The following is a 22,181-nucleotide window of genomic DNA, read 5'->3' on the forward strand; positions in this document are numbered from 1 at the left end:
AGTATGCCACAGTGGTCACAGACTTCATGGAGCACCGTGTAAATGTCTGCATACCACATAAAACAGTCTGCTCATTCCCCAACCAAAAACCGTGGATAACCGCCGAAATCCGAAATAAGATCCGTGCACGAACTTGCGCGTTGCAGTCCGGACACATGGACGCGTACAAGAAGAGCAAGTACGAGCTCCGCAAAGCCATTGCCAGAGCGAAATGGGAATACAGCAGGAAGGTGGAATCAGAGTTTAACTGCACTCAAGATGCACATAGGCTGTGGCAGGGAATCCAAACATTAACAGATTATAAACCACAGATGAGGACATTGACAGGTGCCGTTCCGTCTCTCCCTGACGAACTGAACGCCTTTTATGGCCGTTTCGAGTTTGAGAACGAAGACACCCACGCGGATCCCCACTGCGCTACATGATAACGCCAGTCTCACCGTCTCTGTAGCGCAAGTGAGAAAAACCTTTAGCCGTGTCAACATCCGCAAAGCTGCTGGTCCGGACGCAATTTCAGGGCGAGTTTTAAAAACTTGCAGTGAACAACTGGCTGCTGTGCTCACGGATATATTTAACACCTCCTTAAAAAGCTCAGCTGTACCCACCTGTTTCAAAAACACCACCATTATCCCCGTTCCTAAGGAGAACAAAGTGAGCTGCCTTAATGACTATTGCCCAGTGGCACTGCTGACCCCCATTGCAATGAAATGCTTTGAGAGGCTGGTGCTGGGACACATTAAGGACACCATCCCAGACACTTTGGACCCAGTGCAGTTTGTCTACTGCCACAACAGATCCACTGAAGAAGCAATACTACACACACTTCACACCATTCTGTATCACCTGGATAATAAAAACTGCTATGGAAGGCTATTATTTGTGGACTATAGCTCAGCATTTAACACTGTCATCCCAACCAAGCTGATCCACAAACTACTAGGGTTGGGACTGAGTGCCACATTGTGCAATTGGATCCTGGATTTCCTCACTAACAGACCGCAGCGTATGCAGATTGGCAGTAATACCTTCTCCCCACTGGCACTCCACAGGGAAGCGTCCTGAGCCCAGTGCTATATTCCTTGTTCACACATGGCTGTGTGGCCAGGCACAGCTCCAACACCATCATAAAGTTTGCTGACGATACCACCATTGTGGGTCTAATCACCAAGAACGATGAGACAGCCTACAGAGAGGAGGTGAGACTCCTGGGAGAGTGGTGCCAGAGCAACAACCTGTCTCTCAATGTCAGTAAAACTAAGGAGCTGGTGATTGACTTCAGGAAACAGGATACGGTTCAGGCACCCATCTACGTAGGAGGGGACATGGTAGAGAGGCCCAACAGCTTCAGATTCCTAGGGGTCACCCTCACCCTCAAACTCACATGGACTGAGCACACAGCATCAACTATCAAAAAGGCCGATCAACGTCTTCACTTCCTCAGGCGTCTGAAGAAAGCCGGGATGTCCACTACAGTCCTCACCACTTTCTACAGGTGTGCTGTGGAGTCCGTCCTCACAGGGTGTATTACATCCTGGGGTGGCAGCTGCTCCATACAGGACAAGAAAGCCCTACAGAGGGTGCTCAGAACAGCTCAGGGAATCATCGGCACACAGCTACCGGCAGTCCAGGACACCTACACCACACTCTGCCTCAGAAAGATGATGCGCATTATGAGAGATCATAGTCACCCCGCACGGGCACTTTTCTCTTCCCTGCCATCCGCAAAACAGCTTAGGTCTATTCGAACCCGCACAGCTATGTACAGAAACAGCCTTTACCCCACTGCTGTAAGAGTATACAACACTAACCAATGTGTTACCTTTAGTAACTAGAGTTGGACTGCTCCACCCAAGCACATTGGTAGATCACATAGTCACTTTAAGCATTCTCATTCTCATTCTCTCGTTCTGAGTTCACTGGCTGTCAACTGGTATTATTGTTTTTACTTTTACCATCTTTTATTACTATTGCTGTTGCACTACTCACTGTCATTGTCATTGTTTTGTTTTGTGCAGTATTTCTATTGTCTCTGTCTTTGTCCATAGTCTGTGGAGAAGCATTTAGGAAGAATTTCATGATACTTTTATGTGGTACTTGTATCTATGACAATAAACTAAACTTGAAATTGAACTTGAAATTTAGCTAAATCTCGAACTATCTGCTGAAATTCAGGAGCCTACAGTGACATCTACATGACAAGCACTGAAATGCGCCCATGGTACAAAAAAATTGAGTTAAAAAATATCTGGGCTAATTTTGTGTGTCATGTGTACATTTGGCAAGTTATTCTCTTTACTCTCCTTATTTCTTTTAGTGTCGAGATCCACAGAGTGTTTCAATCTTGATCGAGCTCCTTGGAAGACTTTCCCCAGTTCTGTCACTTCATTTGGGTACAAGGTGATACAGGTAGATACAACAAGGTGAGGCAGAAAAATATGGATTGTAAAAGCTGTCATGCAATAGAAAGAGAGACACGAGTTGCAGGAAACTATGATTTATTGATTCCAGCTTCCTTGTCTGAGCAAAATCTGTGCTGTAATAACAGCACCGATAAAATACTAAAATATGAAATCTGTAAGGATTTGTTTTTTAGAAAATTTTATGAAAATGAATGGAAAAGAAGTAAATATTGACATATAACATATGTTAATACATATGTGTACATGTGTATAACTTTTTATACAGTGTATCTGCAGACTTCTTTTAACTGCTCACATATACAATGCTTACAACTTTTTGTGTTTTATGATTTTATGCTATGTATATACATACATTCCAAAAACATTAAAATTTGTTGTCATCTACTTCAAGGATGTAAAGCTAAGTTCTTCACAAGAAATTTTGGCTTCTGTTCGAATTTCATGTTTTTACATGAAGCAGAAGAACAGGAGTCTTAACACTCAGGCTTCAATTCAGTAATAAAATAAATCAGAGTGGTCATCAAGTACAAAATCACTCTAGATCACTGGTTCATAAACCTAAAAAAAGCTCTATTATCATTGCCTTAATTCATTTTTTCTAAGAAATTAACAGAGTCAAAAATGTGAAAATGATTAATTTTTTGATCAAATAGTTTGTACTGGCACGTGGGTGCGGTGGCGCAGTGGGTTGGACCACAGTCCTGCTTTCCAGTGGGTCTGGGGTTCAAGTCCCGCTTGGGGTACCTTGCGACAGACTGGTGTCCCGTCCTGGGTGTGTCCCCTCCCCTTCCAGCCTTACGCCCTGTGTTGCCGGGTAGGCTCCGGTTCCCCGCGACCCTGTGTGGGACGAGTGGTTCTGAAAATGTGTGTGTGTGTGCAGTTTCTACTGTGTAAAGCTGCTATTTGCTCATTCAAATACATTTAAAAAAAAAAAAGAAATCTGTAACACCTATAAAGCTGTAGAGTCTTGAGAGCATCAAAACTTACAAATTAACATGGGGGTTTTCTGATATGTTTGTATCTGACTCTCAGGTTGCTGGTTAGCGCCCCTTTGATCAACTACAGTCAGGATAAAAGAGGAAAGATTTACAACTGTGAAACTGGAAGTTCCTCATGCTCTGAAATTTCCCTTCCAGGTAAAGTATGGTAATACATCACTAATGGATGTCTAGCTCACTTTCTTTCCAATCATTGTGCAAATCATTATAGTGTGTAATGGCTGTATATAATTTAAATTTTATATCAACAAATAAAGTTGGGTTACAGATATTGACAAAAAATTCTCATAGTTCTCCAATATCACCTTTTTACATTACATGGTTTTACAATGCAGAGAAAGATTTTAAATACTGTGTATTATTATATATTTCTTTATATTCTAAAATCCTTGTATGAGATGATACTAAAACATTTGTATTTTAATACAGAGCCAAATCATGCAGTAAATATGTCTCTTGGACTGTCAATGGCTAAACAACAAAGTGATCAAAGTAATCAAAAACAATCAAAAACAGTGGTATGTATATTTTTATGAGAACATTTATTTTTATTCGTAGTAACTGTTTAATCCCTTACAGAAAATGACTATTAATAGTTCATCTTCTCTCCATCCTGATTATTTTAATTTTTTTAATTATTTTTTAGTTTAGATTAAATTTAACATGTCCATTTCTCATTTTAGTTTGAGATTTTTATATTTTGTCTAAACAGAACTGCAACGTAACTATGGTTCGTGTAGGTTGTGTTCATTTTTCTGATTTGAAATTGAATGCCAAAATGAGAATTACGATGCCTTCATTCGTTTTTTGATCTACTACTGAAAGCAGAAAAATGAGAAAAACGGCTTTTTATTGTTTTTGAACACACACAAAAAAGATAAGGACTTGTTTATTAATTTTCTCTTTTCATTTAATTATAGAAAATGTAGAGATCAATATCTGACAATACCAAATTTGTTGAATGTCCTAAAGTGTACAATATTTCCAATCTAACAAGTAGCCTAACCTAGAATGGGTGGTATGATGGCACAGCAAGTAGCACTGCTGGCCCACAGTAAGTGGTTGGTGTGAGAGGATGTGGGTTTGATCCCCACTCAGTCTGTGGGTAGCTTATATGTTCTCCCTGTGTCCAGTTAAAGAGGCTAAAAGAAACAATTATGTAACACATATGATGAAATTGGGCACGGGTGGCCTGGGTCTCCTCTGGGTGCTCTGGTTTCCTCCCACAGTCCAGAGACATGCTGTTCTGTTTAACCCATAGTGTGTGTGAGTGACAGAGAGAGTGTGTGTGTTCCACTGATGTATGGATGAGTGACCCATTGTAAGCAGTGTATCTAGCAGTGTAAGTCACCATGGTGAATAAGGTGTGTGGGCTGATAACACTACATAGAGTTCATTGGAAGTCACTTTGGAGAAAAATGTCTGCTGAATAAATAAATGTGAACTTCATGGTGCTTTTAAGACCTGCGCTTAATTAGTAATAAGATTTTTCAGAACTAACACCTGAAAAATAAATCCTGCCAATTTTCTCGGTGGACATGTCATCCTGCCTTACTGTCACTCTATTGTTGCTTTTAAAAAGCACCTAGTGATCTGTATTAACTTATGATTAATAACTCAGAGCAAATCCAGCATGTTCAGTGAAGCCAGTGCTGGATTATGACCTGTTTTAATTAGTTTACTTGCAGGTTCTTCAAAAATACCACTAAACGAAATAACTCCAAGTTAAAAACAAGACAGCAAGAAACCGTAAATGAGGCATATTTTAAATATTTTACATTTTGAGCAAAAAATGTTTTTTAAACATAGTTAATTTATAATTTGTTTTTCATTTTTGAAACAAATCACGAATGAAGGCATTGTAATTCGCATTTTGTTTTTCAGTTTCGAATTACAAAACAAATGAACGTAATGAACACAAACCAGTCACACAGTTAATATTTGGAAATTTACCCATATTTACATTTTCCATAGGTCTGTGGCCCTACTATACCCAGAAATTGTGAAGCCATTACTACTTACAATGGAATGTGCTTTCAGCTCAGTGAGACACTCAATCCCATTGGTGATGGACAACCTCCAAAACTCAACGGTCAGTAAAGAGTGGCTGACAAAGTAAAACACAGTAAACATGCTGCCGAATGATGCATACATTTTAAAGAAAAATCTTCTGTTGGATTTTGGTCTATGACGTTTTTCATGTTTTTCACGACAGTGATTTTGCACAAGAATTTTACACAAATAGGGCTCAGCTGTTGCACCTATGAGAAATATGTCTAATGCATTGAATCGATAACTGTCTTTTTTCTGAACGTGAGAAAAACTGAGCGCAGCCTGGAGCAAGAGGGTGGGGGGATATGGATTCATTTAGGAATCTTACTAGGCAAACACTAACCCCTTTACTTCATGTGTAGAAGTGAATGGTTGTCAGAATAATGGTGTTTTAAGCAGATTTTTATGTTGGTTTCTTGTTCTAGCTTAAGAAAATGAGCACACTGCTTTAATATTATTTTTTATACTCATGAAACACTGTGGCATGCAAGGCCATGAGTTTGGATGGGGTGAAGAAGAACGCAAAGATAGTATTCATCTCAAACAGTTTATTGGAACATCAGCACACAGAGGAACAATGCTTTCAGACTGAGGACCACATTTCTTCTAGAACCCACATTTCCTGCTTAGCACCCCTAGATTTTCCTCCAACACACTGGTACACATCATTTTCTCCAGAAGTGCCCCCAGTGGTTGCGCACCCACATTTCACATTATTCCCCACAGTGGTTGCGCACCCACATTTCACATTATTCCCCACAATGCAACTATTTACATTTAACAAGTTTCCCACCTAAAACAGTAAAAAGGTTGTTACAGTACAGATTATACTTCAGATCTGTTGTATTGATTTGTAACTCCATTTTCTTACTCTCCTCATCTGTAGATTGTCCTGTTACTGGCACAGACATTGTGTTCTTAATAGATGGATCAGGCAGCGTAAGCACCAATGACTTTGGACGGATGAAGGAGTTTATGATAAAGCTGATCAAACAATTTAATCAGCGCAACAGTCAGGTAAATTTGTCTGGCATATCATTTAAACAAATGCTTCAAGAAAAAATAGATTACAAATGATGATCTAATTCTCTTAATTTATCAGTTTCTAAATGTTTTGGGGTTCAAACTCATAATAGAATGACTGTCACCTTATGATCTGGTTGATTCTGAAGAGGATATGAGACCTTTGGAAAAATGTTAACATTGGAAGGTTGTAATGTTTGCCAAGACATTGCTCAAGGATGCTTATTGTATAAGAGCACCATGCAGTTCAGATATATTTTTTGTAGAAATGAAGCATCTAAGTTGTTGATTGTATCTTGCACCTAGCTATTCTCATTTTCACTAGTGTTAAATGTTTTTCTTACTGACCCTCAGTGATATGACACTGCACAATGTCTTTCTTATGTTACAGTTTGCTGTAATGCAGTATTCTTCTACGTTTGAAATTCATATGGATTTCAATGATTTCAATGATTTCAAGCATCTTGGAAGCTTGTGGGAGAGTCGGATAAATGGAATAAATCAACAAAAAGGAAATACCCACACTCCTACTGCGATTAGAAAAGTTGTGTAAGTCTGCACTGATTGAATTGAAATGGGTATTTTCACAGTGCTGTGAAATCATATGAACATTTAAATGACAGAAAGGGAATTTAAAAATGCCAGGAGAGTGATGCAGTGCCTGAGATGTTCAGGGGAGGGTTCATATCCATTTTTGTCTGAAATCCTGGAGTGTCCTCACTGTAATGTACAGCTGTCATATTAAAGGGAAAGTGAGGATTTAAAGTTGTTGAAAATGTTATATATGAAAACAACAGAGAAAGGAATTTTCAGCTCTTTTATGCCTTTTTGTAACAGAATGATTCTGTGCCTCAGTTCTTAATTTTTTAACCCTCTGCATAATTTTTTTTTTTTTTTTTCACATTTACAGCGGCGAACTGTTTGTGCCTAGTAGTGGATCCCGACCAAAAGCTGTCAAGGTCTTAGTGGTCATCACTGATGGACAGACTTATGGAGACAGCACACCTATGTCAGTTGTTGTTCAAGAGGCTGAGGATAAAGGCATAATTCGTTATGCCATTGGGGTACAATAGAAGTATTAATATTACTAACTGATTAAACATGAAATAAATTATGAGAAAATATAGGAAACATTGCAATAAATAATTGATTAAAAATAAAATCAACAGACAACTTCAAAGTGATAGAAGAAACCAGAAGTTACAAGACACATGTAAAGATATATATACAAGACATATAAAGTTTCTCTTGATATGATTTTATATATTTTGTCTTTCTCATTTACTACTAAGTATCTTACTTTGTGTAGGAAAATCCTGTGAGTGATTTTCACACTGTTTTTCAAACAGAATATACCAATATATTAATTATCTCTTGTCCCTGCAGGTGGGCTCGGCCTTTCGACAACCGAACGCAAGACAGGAGCTGGAAACTATCGCCTCCAAACCCACGGACAGTCACCTGTTTCGAGTGGACAACTTCCAAGCTTTGGACGAACTAAGAGATACTCTACAGAAGAATATTTTTGCCATTGAGGGTACAGTTGTTCTATATTATGCATATTAGCGACTTTTTAACTGCTTGTCTCTTTAGCTCTTTTTCAGGCCCCACAGTCTTCATTTGATTTTTGTATTTTCATGTTTTAGGGTTATGCTGTGCAGCGATGTGCAGTGGCAAGGTGGGTTTGGCCTGTGCCTACTCTCTGGTGGGTCTGGGGTTCAAGTCCTGCCTGGGGTGCCTTGTGCCAGATTGGCATCCTGTCTGGAGTGTGCCCCCTCCCCCCCATGTGCTTCCGGGTTAGACCCCGGTTTGCCACAACCCCACTCGGCACAAGTGGCTTCAGACTGTTGTGTATGATGGTTACATTGCATAGCTCCTTTGAATCACTTAAGATTCAAAAAGAATTTTGAATGGTTAAGAATTTCAAGATTTATTTAACTTTGTATGGGGGGAGCAAGGTGGCGCAGTGGGTTTGTTCGGGCCCCGCTCTGTGGTGGGTCTGAGGTCTTGCGGCGGACTGGTGTCCTCTCCGGGGTGTGTCCACTCCCCCTCCAACTCTGCTCCCTGTGTTGCCAGGCTAGGCTCCGCTTGGGACAAGCAGTTGTAGACACTGTGTGTGTATTTAGCTTTGTGCAAATGTATATTAAATTAATAACAATCTCACTTTTCCACTTTCTTCAGGTACTCAAACTTCTGGTGCATCTTTTCACATGGAATTAGCCCAAGAGGGATTTAGCTCAGTTTTACTGCCCTCGGTACGCAACGTTACTCCAAAAAAACATCACTTTCAATATTTTTAATGTTAATTTGGTACCTGTGACTGCTGAATATATTTCTTGAATACTTCCCATTCAGAAAGTGTTTATGTCCTTTAGGGAGACCTTCTGATGGGGACAGTGGGAGCTCTGGACTGGAGAGGAGGTTTCCAGAAAATCTCAGCACGAGGACCCACTTTTCATAACAGTAGCCAAATGGAAGCTAACAGTTATCTGGGTACGACACACCACTCTCATTTATGTTGATGTTGCGTATCGACTTTTGCTCTGTAATTTAGTTGCTTCACTGAAAAACGAGTGTTACTGAAGCTGAACTGGAATTTGACAATTATTGAAATGATTGCATGTGATCCTTTAATATGCAGAACAAGATAATATTCTGCTTCTCCTAGAGAGAAACATTATAAAAGTTCAGATAATGCAGCATCAGAGAAATAGTCATCACAACAGTGCCTTTGCCCAAAGGGTTAGGGTTAGTCTGCTCATATTAGGGAAAGTCTATCTGGGGACCATCACAAACCTTCTATCATTAACCCTTTATGCGCAAATGCCTGTGAAAAAGGACGTCTGTCTTTGTTTCAACCTTGTCCAAATCAAATCGGTTTGAGAGAATGTTATGTTGCTGTCTGATCTACAAATCCCATGGAAGACTCACATATTGAAAGGCTCACACGCAATGAAAACCACTCACGATGCACGGTTTTCCAGAGGAAAACAAGGTGGCCAGTCCACTGACAATGAAATTAATGGATTAAGGATTCAGGACAGATGAATGAAAAAGCTTATTATCTCCATTTCCATTTATAGCACAGAGACACTGTCTACTCAATGACAAAATGCAGACATCGAATTCCCTTTTCACTCATAAAAAGTTTTGAGTTGTTTTTCTCTCTTTTAGGTTACTCCATGGCTGTTGCTAAGCTAAGAAACAAAAATATTGTTATTTTGGGAGCCCCACGGTATCAGCACAAAGGAGCGGTTGTTATATTTTCAGATCAAGCAGAGACGATGCTTGAGAGCAAGCAGGTTGGTCTTGTTTTGTACACTGTTAAGTGCATAATGGACACATCACTAAGTGTAATGTGCATTTTGCACATTTTTTTCTTGGTCACAAGACTTTCGTCTGGGTTCTCTGGTTCCGCCTGGTGTGTGCATGCATGTGTGTGTGAAAGAGAGAGAAAGAACTTCCCTTGTGATGGCCTGGTTTCCTGTCCAGGGTGCACACAGTATCAAGGCCTTGTGTTCAGCACTCAAATGAAGCATATCCTGGAAATCTTCTTGGGTCTTCTTCTTCTGTGCAACAGCATTGTATCTATCAAGGGTTAATTATATGTTAAATTGTTGAGGTTTACAGTGCTGTATCACAAATTGCTTTTGGCTCCTCTCTAAAATTTTGAACATGTACTGTACTTTTGTATTTTATTTATTTTTAATTTACCCCGTATGCCTTCTCAACTAAAAAGCTATGTTTTTTAAGCATGATGTCATTTTCAAATAACTGGATTTTTAAATATACCTTACCTTTCAGATTGGTTCATATTTTGGGGCAGAGCTGTGCGCTGTGGACTTGGATTCAGACTCCTACGCAGATTTACTGCTTATTTCGGCTCCAATGTACACAGATGCACAGAGAGACAGCGAGGGAGAAGTCACCGTCTGTGCCTTCCGGATGAGGGTATAGGTTGATGTTCTTCTCATGAGCTGCAAAACTTGTAGTGTTACCTGTGTGCCTGTATTTCTTTCATCATAAGCTCAGTTTACTGAAAGTACTCTTTAAAGATTCATGTCTGTAAAATTCTCTGCAGTCCAAAGACATGTGTACACCTCAGCCCTTGGTGGGGGTGGCAGGAATGAGGGGCAGGTTTGGCACTTCTCTGGCTGCACTTGCTGACTTGGATGGCGATGGCATCACTGATGTGGCTGTAGGAGCCCCCATGGAGAACAATGGCCAGGGAAGCGTGTACATCTTCTCTGGAACGACAAGCGGAGTAAACCCTGTGTTCTCTCAGGTGAGAGAAGCAAAATGGAGCAACAGGAAGCAAAGCAGCATCAAAAAGTTAATGATAATACCATGTTGTTACTATGGTGATATTAAAGGCTTATGAGTTACTGTAGTATATGTAGTTTCTGATTTCTCTCACACCTTTTCCTTGTAACTCTTCTATCTCTGACTGTCGCTGCATCCCTCTGTCGCTACCTGCAGAGAATCCAGGGTTCAAACGTTCAGTCGGGGCTTCGATATTTCGGCCAGTCAATCAGTGGATCTCTGGACCAGAGCGGAGACAGGCTGACAGACATTGCAGTGGGGTCGAGGGGAAAGGTCCTGCTGTTCAGGTACACATTACCTTCGGAAGCTCTAGCAACACGGCCCTTGCTATAAGTTTTATGACTAAACAGTTCGATTGAAGGGGTGCACTGTATTCCTCAAACTTCTGTTCCTGATATAAGATACTGAAACACTAAGACTAGATAATGCAAATGGAAATAATACTGGTGGTTAGAGCCACTTCCTTTGGACCCATATGTTACAGGTTTCAATCCCACCTCTAGCTGTAGTACCCGTGACCCTTGAACAAAGTACTTATCTTACGGTGCTCCAGTAAGAAACCTCTTTGATGTCTCTGGCACAGAAGCGGGCATTGTCTTGTTCCTTGGATCCTTTTTCTGTTGGAGCAGAGCTAAGAACTCCTCCAGGGAACCGATCAGTTGTTTCAGCATCTGCTAGAGGGATCCGAGGCCTGCTCTGTGGGCAAAGACAACCTGCAGCAGTGGTTCGATCTTTGCTGGGTCCATGTCGCTGGGGGAATCTTCAGTCATGGAGAACGGAGGAGGCAGAGGAGGCTGGACCCAAGTGCAGGATCATTTATTTAGAAATAAGGGATCAGACGTGTTCTCGTTGTTGGGGATGGGTGAAAAGTGGGTCAATCAGCAGTCAGGGTGAGAGCGAAGATCCATAGTTGAAGTTGGGAGGCAAGGCGAATGATCAGGAGCTAGGGAATGAAGAACAGGATACGAGGACGAAGGGGAACAGGACATGGAATGCAATGAGTATCGTTGGCGCAGAGGGGATGGTTGTCTCAATGAGATTCTGCAACTAAAAAGAGGCTGAAAGGTGTTTTTGTAGCCGAGTGCTCCGATTAATGCCAGGTGCTTAATTGGAGCCAGGTGCTGCTGGTTGAGGTGCGTTTGTGGTCGTGACATTGGGAATGTCCCATCCATCCATCCATCTTCCTCCGCTTATCCGGGACCGGGTCACGGGGGGAGTAGTCTAAGCAGAGCCCCCCAGACTTCCGTCTCCCCGCAAACCTCCTCCAGCTCCTCTGGGGGAACCCCAAGGCGTTCCCAGGCCAGCTGGGAGATGTAGTCTCTCCAACGTGTCCTGGGTCTTCCCCGAGGCCTCCTCCCAGTGGGACATGCCCGGAACACCTCCCCAGGGAGGGGTCCAGGAGGCATCCGGAACAGATGCCCGAGCCACCTCAACTGGCTCCTCTCGATGCGGAGGAGCAGCGGCTCTACTCCGAGCTCCTCCCGGGTGACTGAGCTCCTCACCCTATCCCTAAGGGTGCGCCCAGCCACTCTGCGGAGGAAACTCATTTCTGCCGCTTGTATCCACGATCTCATTCTTTCGGTCATGATCTAGAGTTCATGACCATAAGTGAGGGTAGGAACGTAGATCGACCGGTAAATTGAGAGCTTCGCCTTACGACTCAGCTCCTTCTTCACCACAACAGACCGGTACAATGACCGCATTACTGCGGACGCCGCACCGATCCGTCCGTCAACCTGCTGCTCCATTTTTCCCTCACTCGTGAACAAGACCCCGAGATACTTAAACTCCTCCACTTGAGGGAGGAGCTCCCCCCAATGAGCCCCGAACCCCATAATCCCGAAGTACCTCCCACAGGATGCCATGAGGGACACGGTCGAATGCCTTCTCCAGGTCCACAAAACACATATGGACTGGTTGGGCAAACTCCCATGACCCCTCCAACACCCTAGTGAGGGTATAGAGCTGGTCCAGTGTTCCACGGCCAGGGCGAAAACCGCATTGCTCCTCCTGTATCCGAGGTTCGACTATCAGTCGGATTCTCCTCTCTAGTACCCCGGCACAGACTTTCCCAGGGAGGCTAAGGAGTGTGATCCCCCTATAGTTAGAACACAATCTCCTGTCCCCCATCTTGAAAAGAGGGACCACCACCCCGGTCTGCCAGTCCAGAGGCACCGTCCCCGAACTCCACGCGATGCTGCAGAGGCGTGTCAGCCAAGACAGCCCCACAACATCCAGAGACTTGAGAAACTCGGGGCGGATCTCATCCACCCCCGGAGCCTTGCCACCGAGGAGTTTTTTGAGTACCTCAGCAACTTCAGCCAGGGTAATGGACGAGTCCCCCTCCGAGTCCCCAGCCTCAACTTCCTCTACGGAAGGCGTGTCGGAGGGATTGAGGAGATCCTCAAAGTACTCCTTCCACCGCCCGAGGACATCCTCAGTTGAGGTCAGCAGCGCACCACTTCCACTGTAAACAGTGTTGGCGGAACACTGCTTCCCCCCTCTGAGTTGCCGGATGGTTTGCCAGAATCTCTTTGAGGCCGACCGAAAGTCTTCCTCCATGGCCTCACCGAACTCCTCCCAAGCCCGAGTTTTTGCCGCGGCGACTGCCAGAGCCACACTCCGTTTGGCCCGCCGGTACCCGTCAGCTGCTTCAGGAGTCCCATGAGCCAGCCAGGCCTGATAGAACTCCTTCTTCAGCTTTACGGCATCCCTTACCTCCGGTGTCCACCACCGTGTTCGGGGATTGCCGCCACGACAGGCACCAGAGACCTTATGGCCGCAGCTCCAAACCGCCGCCTCGACAATGGCGGTGTGGAACATAGTCCATTCGGACTCAATGTCCCCAGTCTCCCTCGGGACCTGGTTGAAGCTCTGTCAGAGGTGGGAGTTGAAGACCTCTCTGACAGGGGCCTCCGCCAAACGTTCCCAACAGACCCTAACTATGCGTTTGGGCCTGCCAGGTCTGTCCAGCTTTTTCCCCCGCCATCGAATCCAACTCACCACCAGGTGGTGACCAGTTGACAGCTCAGCCCCTCTCTTCACCCGAGTGTCCAAGACATATGGCCGAAGGTCAGAAGAAATGACTACAAAGTCGATCATCGACCTCCGTCCAAGGGTGTCCTGGTGCCAAGTGCACTGATGGACACCCTTATGCATGAACATGGTGTTTGTTATGGACAAACCGTGACTAGCACAGAAATCCAATAACAACTCACCACTCGGGTTCAGATCAGGGAGGCCGTTCCTCTCAATCACGCCCATCCAGGTGTCACTGTCGCTGCCCACGTGGGCGTTAAAGTCCCCCAGTAGAACGACAGAGTCCCCAGTGGGAGCACTTTCCAGCATGCCCCCCAGGCACTCTAAAAAGGCCGGGTACTCTACACTGCCGCTAGGCGCATAAGCACAAATGACAGTGAGAGACCGTTCCCTGACCCGAAGGCGTAGGGAGGCGACCCTCTCATTCACCGGGGTAGACTCCAACACATGGCGGCTGAACTGGGAGGCTATTAATAAGCCCACACCAGCCGCCGCCTCTCACCCTGCGCAACGCCAGAATAGTGGAGAGTCCACCCTTGATTCCAAGATGGCGGCGCGGTCAGACGCAGCAGCTGCTCCGGGTCCTAAAAACGGTGTTTTAATGTCAGTTAGTCTTGTCCCTTCGTCCTCAAAACCAGAGGAAATACAACAGAAACATCAGAAAGCTACACTGCAATATGTCTACGATCGCCAGCGTCTTCTGGAAATCGGCAATGCAGGTAACCATCGTCCATCACCAATAACTACTGAGAAGCTGAGGCCTTTGTTTACTGCGGAAGCCAGACCCCAAGACCGCGGACTCGCTAAGGCTGCTACCCGCACAAGGAGGTGCCGCAAGCGGTGTGAGAGGGGACGCAAACGCAGCAAGCGCGGAGGCATATGAGCTAGGCTAAAGGCTAACCCCACAAGACCAGCTCTTCTAACAATCTTGCTGTCAAATGTACGCTCACTAGAAAATAAACTGGACCTAATTCGACTCTGCCGGACTACAAGCGTGAGACAAGAGAGTGCTGCGTGTTTGTTCTTACCGAAACGTGGCTAAACAACAACATCCCAGACTCCGCCATTCAGCTGCACGGGCTAACATGCTACCGAGCGGACAGAGATACAGCACTGTCTGGTAAGACTCGCGGTGGCGGCTTGTGTGTATATATTAACAAGGAATGGTGCAACAATGCTGTGTTAGTGTCAAAACACTGCTCATCGCTGGTGAAGTTTATAATTGTGAAGTGCCCACCCTTCTATCTGCCGAGGGAGTTCACAGCCATTGTCATCGTTGCTGTGTACATACCCCCTTGTGCAAACGCTAAGGACGCGCTTCGCGAACTGTACAGCGCTATCAGCGAGCAACAGACAAATAACCCTGACGGCTTTTTCATAATATCCGGTGACTTTAATCAAGCAAACTTAAAGACAGTCTTGCCAAAGCTCTACCAAGACGTGAACTTTGCAACAAGAGAAAACAACACATTGGACTTGGTTTATACAACAGTAAAAAATGTGTACAAAGCTGCACCCCGCCCCCATTTCGGGTACTCAGACCACATCTCTGTTATGCTAATTCCAGCATACAAACCACTTCTCAAACTTGCCAAACCAGTCCAAAAGCAGATCACAGTATGGCCAGACGATGCTACCTCAGCACTACAGGACTGCTTCCAGGACACAGACTGGAACATGTTTAAAGAGACAGCCACCTACCATGACCACACAGACCTGCAAGAACACACTGAAACAGTGACTGCTTACATCAAAAAGTGCATTGATGATGTGACAGTCACCAAGACCATCACCACACGTGCCAACCAGAAGCCATGGATGACAGCAGAGGTCTGTGGGCTGCTAAAGACCCATGATGACCCATTCAGATCGGGAGACAAAGCAGTCCTCAAAACAGCAAGAGCTAACCTGTCCCGTGGCATCAAGAAAACACAACGGTTATATGCACTAAAAATCAATAATCACTTCAGTGACAGCAAGGACACACGGAGTCTGTGGCAAGCTATTCAGACCATCACAGACTACAAGCCCCTGCCACAGGCCTGTGAGGACAACACATCCCTCCCAGATCCACTTAATGAGTTCTATGCACGGTTTGAAATGCAGAATGACAAGTCTGCACACAAACTAACCACACCTCCCAATGACCAGGTGCTCTATCTGTCTCCAGTCGATGTAAGGAAGACCCTATCTAGGGTTAACCCACGCAAGGCTGCAGGTCCTGACAACATACCAGGCCGAGTACTGAGGGACTGTGCTGAACAACTGACAGATGTCTTAACAGACATCTTTAACATCTCATTAAGCCAAGCAGTTGTCCCCACATGTCTCAAGTCCACCACCATTATCCCAGTACCAAAGAAGTCACCTGTGTCCTGCCTGAATGACTATTGTCCCATAGCACTGACCCCAATCATGATGAAGTTCTTTGAGAGGTTAGTCATGCACCATATCAAATCCAATCTCCCCAACACACTTGACCCGCTCCAATTTGCATACCGTCCAAACCGCTCTACGGACGATGCCATCTCCTCCACTCTCCACCTGGCTCTCACCCACTTGGAAAACAAAGACTCTTATGTTAGATTGCTGTTCATCGACTTGAGCTCAGCATTCAACACAATAATCACACAATAGCTCATCAGCAAACTAAACCTGCTTGGCCTAAATGCCTCCCTCTGTAATTGGATCCTGGACTTTCTAACCGGAAGACCTCAGTCAGTCCGTGTCGGCCACAACACCTCCAGCACTACCACACTGAGCACAGGTGCCCCACAAGGCTGTGTGTTCAGCCCGCTGCTCTTTACGCTGCTGACCCACGACTGCACTGCCAAGTTCAGCTCCAACCACATCATCAAGTTTGCTGATGACACAACGGTAGTAGGTCTCATCAGCAACAATGATGAAACACCCTACAGAGAGGAAGTGGCACAACTAGTTGAATGGTGTGGTGCAAACAACCTGTCCCTCAACGTGAGTAAGACAAAGGAGGTTGTGATGGACTTCAGGAAGAACTCTGTTGACCACCCCCCACTGACCATCGACAGCTCGACTGTGGAGAGAGTCAGCAGCACTAAATTCCTGGGGGTGCACATTACAGAAGACCTCACCTGGACCACCAACACTACATCACTCTCCAAGAAGGCGCAACAGCGGCTCCACTTCCTGTGCCGACTTAAAAGAGCAAGTCTCCCTCCTCCCATCCTCACCACATTCTATAGGGGAACAATTGAGAGTGTGCTAACCAGCTGCATCACTGTCTGGTACGGGAACTGTAGTGCAGCAGACCGCAAGACCCTACAGCGGACAGTGAACACAGCTGCAAAGATCATCGGTGCCCCTCTCCCCTCCATTCTGGACATTTTCCTTGCACGATGCTCCAGTAAAGCCACCAGTATCGTGAAAGACCCCACTCATCCCTCTCACAGTCTCTTCCAGCTCTTGCCATCAGGAAGACGGTATCGGAGCATCAGAGCCCGCTCTGCCAGACTGCTCAACAGCTTTTTCCCCCAGGCTGTGAGAGCCCTCAATTGCAATCACCTTGCCACCCTCTGAAACCTCATCCACAACCTTAGCTCCTGAAACCAGGATCCACTCTCCACCCCAACCCACCACACCACATGCACCACATGTAAACTGTTGGAAACCTCCTGTGGAAACACACTCTTTTCCTTTCCATATGCAAACCAACTGTAGAAACACACTTTTTTCTCTATATGCACCAGACACTTTCTTATAAAACCCCCAATGTTACAAGGACTTAATAAGATAACACAAATGTTTACTTGTGAATTGTAGCGTCCGGACGGGAGTCCGACACGGACGCATGTTGCTATTACGTCCGAACACAGACGAAGTACAAAATGACCTCACGTGCAGTGTGATGTTAGAAGTGCACTGTGCGTATTGTAAGACACTCGGTGAAAGTGAAACAGGAAACACGAGACCAGGAAACACGCACAATGTTTGAACTACGGTGAACAGTGAAACGCTATTCAGTGAGTTTGACCACAACCCCGAGACGTGACGAAATACCGGACAGGAACGATGGACCAGGACTGGAGGACTAGAGGCAGGGACTGACAGGACGGGCACCCGGGACTGGAACATCAACACCTAGAAAACAGACTGATGGAACAAGAGACTACTAATCGCCAAGGGAGCACAAGAGAACCGCTGATTAAGAATCCGCGAGTAGTTCTGCTCCGCTGGCTCCTTTTATACCTCCGTGTCCTACGAGACTGTGAGGTGATACGTAAGCATTAACTAGCAGCACTGAGTGGCGCCGCCTCTGACCAGGAGGGGCAGTGACCCTGTGGGACGTGACATGAATGCACTACAAATCATATTGCACTATTCCTTCTTAAATACCTCTATTGCACAATATCATGTACAGTTATTATGAAAGTACTTGTATAGTTAACTGTTTATAGTATATGTATATTTGCACTAATTTCAGATTACCGACTTAGTAAATTAGTTATGTAGGTCTAAAAGCTGTCCTTATGTCTAGTGTTGTATGTTTATATTTATGCTTATTTACACAGCACCGTGGTCCTGCGAGACACGACATTTCGTCCCACTGTATGTCCACACATGTAGTGGAATGACAATAAAGCTCTACTTACTTACTTACTTGATCGAGAAGAGTGGTTCCAGAACCCAAGCTGTGAGTGGAAGTGAGCCCGACTATATCTAGACGGTATCTCTCAACCTCCTGCACTAGCTCAGGCTCCTTCCCCACCAGTGAGGTGACATTCCAAGTCCCAAAAGCCAGAGTTGGCGTCCGAGGTTTGGGTCGGCCGGGCACTCGGCCCAGACCACCGCCCAAATCACAACGCACCGGCCCCTTATGTCCTCTCCGGCAGGTGGTGAGCCCACCGAAGAGCGGCTCCACGTCATGGCTTCAGACTAAGCCTGGCCAGGCCCCATGGGCATAGACCTGGCCACCAGGCGCTCGCATGCGAGCCCCCCCCCCCCAGGCCTGGCTCCAGGGTGGGCCCCCGGTGACCCCATACCAGGCGGGGTGAACGAGATCCTTGATTTAATAGTCATAAAGGGATTTTGAACCGCGCTTTGTCTCGTCTGTCACCCAGGACCTGTTTGCCTTGGGAGACCCTACCAGGGGCATATAGCCCCAGGCAACATAGCTCCTGAGATCATTCAGGCACTCAAACCCCTCCACCTCAGTAAGGTGGCGGTTCGCGGAGGAGTTGGGAATGTTCCATGTGTTATAATATGTTTGTTTGTTTGTTTTTTATATGATTCATTGTTCATAACAGGTCCAGACCGGTGGTTTCTGTTGCAGTCACCATGTCTTTCAACCCATCCAAAATTCCCACCGACATCAAGGATTGTTCCAAAGACCTTTCTAATACTGCAATTGTCTGTTTCACCATGACGAGCCGTACGAAAGAGTATCAAGGTGCATATGTATTAAATGTGAATGTCAGTTGGTTCAAGAAAGATTTTTGCTGGCCCAAAATTTCGTTTGTACAAGAACTGACAAATTACTGCAGAGATATTGACAGATGTACACTTGAGTGACCTTTAATCGTTCTCAGGAAACATGTTCATTTGACTTTCCTCGTGGGTACATCTTCTCTTTGTTGCATATAGGTGATCTGGAAGCAAGCGTGAATTACACTCTGACTGTGGATGCGACTCGAAATGTTGCACGGTCTCGAGCCAGTTTCGCTCCTCAAAAACAATTCTTGAATAAAGTTGTTACCATTAAAGGGGAAAAGCAGAATCATTGTGAAAACCATCAGTTTTCTATTGTAGTAAGTACAAAAAATACTACAGACATTAATTCATATTTTCTTCAACAACCTGAAGGAAATGTTTGAAAAATGCATTTGGGGGTTACCAGTGTTTAGAGAGAATGTATGTATGTCGTCTGGAAAATATTTTCTCAATTATTAAATAGTACAGAAAAATCTGGATCTCTTGGTTGTGTTCATTACAGTTGGTCCCTGACTTACAAACTTAAATGGGACTAAGAGGTGGTTTGTTCCTCGACAAGCTGGATTGTAGAATGTAACATGGAATAGCCTGGGGGGATCATTATCAGTTATATAATTCTGTTCCAATCTAAATTAGCATGCAACTATCGGTGTAATATTTACTGGTAAAAACAATGTTATTTGACTAATTGGATGTGCTTTAAGAATCGCATGTCTGCATCCTTATCTCTTTGTCTAGTGAAATACACTTTTTACTCTGATTTGTATGTTGCTTTGGGGAAAAGCAATGCACAAGGTTAAACGTAAATATCAGTAACATGACAGTATTGTCTTTCAGACAGGAACACAAACCATGCTGGCAAACAGCCTTGTGCAAGCTCCTGCACATTCTGATTTTACTGGCTCAGAATTTATGGTCTGCTGTAAATGAGAGAGAGCAACATTAAACCGTAACCAGACCTGTAGCAGGGTGCTGACAAATTGAAAACTGAACTTTAAAGGGCTTATTATATGTGTACTGTCTGTTGGCAGATTGTGTGAAGTTTTGGTTCGTAATTTGAATTGTTTGTAATAGAGGAAAGTTAATTACTCAAATGTTCATAAGTAGGGGGACCCATTGTATAAACACAGATTGTCACTGCGTGTGAAGAGCGCTCTATAAAAAATAAAATTAATAGCAATAATAATAATTCCATTCAAGATGGTGTTTTGTTTAAAACCTCTAATCTGTATATATCTATTTTGTCACAGTACACCTAGAAAAATAAAATTTACAGTCCTTATGCCCAAGTGACATGTGTTCTCCTGTATTATGTGCCAGGCCTGCCCAGAAGATGCTCTGAATCCTCTGATAAATGAGTTAAGGTTGAGTTTTGTAGACAGCACCCATCCAGGAGGCCAACTTGCTCCAGTCTTGGATCCACTTTCACGAAGAATCACAAATCACCCAGTGAGTTTTCACATCACTATGGATACAGTTTTATGTTACATTTGATCTTTAGTTACTTACGAATTTTGTTACTTCTTCACTGTGTAAATAAACTGCTCTATCATCACTGTCAGTTAGATTTTGTGGTGGACTGTGGAGCAGACAGCAAGTGTACTGATGATCTCAGAGTGGATTTCAATTTCTCAGGGTGAGAAAATTACTGCCATGTAAAACTTTTTCCACAGTTTATGACCAGACATAATGAATACTGTTGATACTGCATTTCTACAAAATAATACTTTGGATAAATATGAGGAATAGTTGTATAAAGCTGTACTTTCTCCCTACTTTTTTCTCCCAGAGTGTCTGAGGTACAGGTTGGCATAGCGCTGGTATTGAACGTGTCGGTATCAGTGGAGAACAGAGGGGAAAACTCATACAACAGTCATGTCATTTTCACCTACCCAGCAGGACTGTCATTTCGAAGAGTTACTGTGGTACAGGTGAGGGAGAGCAATTCAGCCATTGGTATGTTTATGTGTGGTGTGATAACACTAGACAGAGTTCATAGGAAGTCGTTTTGGAGAAAAAAATAGCGTCTGTAAAGTAAAATTAATGTAAATGTGAAGTGTTTAATACTCACCGAGCTGCTGCAACAGAAACCCAGTGCAGCCAATATGTACCATCGTTAACAATGAAGTGTAAAGACTTCCATTCTTCTTTCAGGATCCTTTGAGGAGTGCAAGAGTTCAGTGCACTGCTGTGGACAGTTTAGAAGCCACTGTATTGGGGATCAGCACCTGCCACATCAACAGGCCCATTTTCAGGAGCGGATCCCAGGTTAGTTCTCAGTTTGTGGTTCATTGAGTCAACAAGTCAACGTCCACTTTTATGTTCAGTAATAAAATAAAACAGTGACTTAAAAATACATATATATGTATACATACACACACACTTTCAGAACCGCTTGTCCCATACAGGGTCGCGGAGCCTACCCGGTAACACATGGTGTAAGGGAACACACCCAGGACGGGACGCCAGTCCGCCCCAAGGCACCCCAAGCAGAACTTGAACCCCAGACCCACCGGAGAGCAGGACTGTGGTCCAACCCACTGCACCACCGCACCCCCCAACATAAAAATAATGTGTATATTTCTAATTTGAAGACAGTTTGTAAGCCTGCATTAACTGTGACCCACCAGGTCCAGAGTTAAGAACACCTGGTGTTAGCTGTTCTTCAAAATATAAGAGCACATTTCCCATTTTTCTCTCCATCTCTTTTTCCTGTTATTTAGCACAATATTTTGCAAACTGGTGAGAACTGTAAAAGATTACTGTTCTAGAAAGTGTCAGGTTTTCAGTGTCTATCATTTTAAAGGTACATAATTTTGCACCCATGGTTGTCTGATCAGCGACTGTCATGGCCTGGAAA

At 44.3% G+C, this 22,181-nt stretch overlaps 1 protein-coding gene across 1 annotated transcript in view; it reads left to right on the top strand.

The window, feature by feature from the left end:
- LOC108926045 (integrin alpha-M-like) overlaps window positions 1-22,181 on the top strand; it is a 38,675-nt gene that overhangs the window by 12,340 nt on the left and 4,154 nt on the right. The window contains exons 2-21 of the mRNA XM_029246858.1: window positions 2,315-2,420; window positions 3,453-3,556; window positions 3,848-3,936; window positions 5,393-5,510; window positions 6,357-6,487; window positions 6,885-7,042; window positions 7,404-7,557; window positions 7,880-8,030; window positions 8,675-8,748; window positions 8,869-8,986; window positions 9,668-9,795; window positions 10,298-10,444; window positions 10,575-10,778; window positions 10,973-11,103; window positions 19,138-19,280; window positions 19,475-19,638; window positions 20,642-20,770; window positions 20,884-20,957; window positions 21,111-21,252; window positions 21,476-21,589. Of these exons, the coding sequence (XP_029102691.1) occupies window positions 2,315-2,420; window positions 3,453-3,556; window positions 3,848-3,936; window positions 5,393-5,510; window positions 6,357-6,487; window positions 6,885-7,042; window positions 7,404-7,557; window positions 7,880-8,030; window positions 8,675-8,748; window positions 8,869-8,986; window positions 9,668-9,795; window positions 10,298-10,444; window positions 10,575-10,778; window positions 10,973-11,103; window positions 19,138-19,280; window positions 19,475-19,638; window positions 20,642-20,770; window positions 20,884-20,957; window positions 21,111-21,252; window positions 21,476-21,589 (2,579 nt within the window). The remainder of the gene's footprint in view (window positions 1-2,314; window positions 2,421-3,452; window positions 3,557-3,847; window positions 3,937-5,392; window positions 5,511-6,356; window positions 6,488-6,884; window positions 7,043-7,403; window positions 7,558-7,879; window positions 8,031-8,674; window positions 8,749-8,868; window positions 8,987-9,667; window positions 9,796-10,297; window positions 10,445-10,574; window positions 10,779-10,972; window positions 11,104-19,137; window positions 19,281-19,474; window positions 19,639-20,641; window positions 20,771-20,883; window positions 20,958-21,110; window positions 21,253-21,475; window positions 21,590-22,181) is intronic.

This window comes from Scleropages formosus, chromosome 20 (genome assembly GCF_900964775.1).
Source record: "Scleropages formosus chromosome 20, fSclFor1.1, whole genome shotgun sequence".
NCBI classification, from domain to species: Eukaryota; Metazoa; Chordata; class Actinopteri; order Osteoglossiformes; family Osteoglossidae; genus Scleropages; species Scleropages formosus.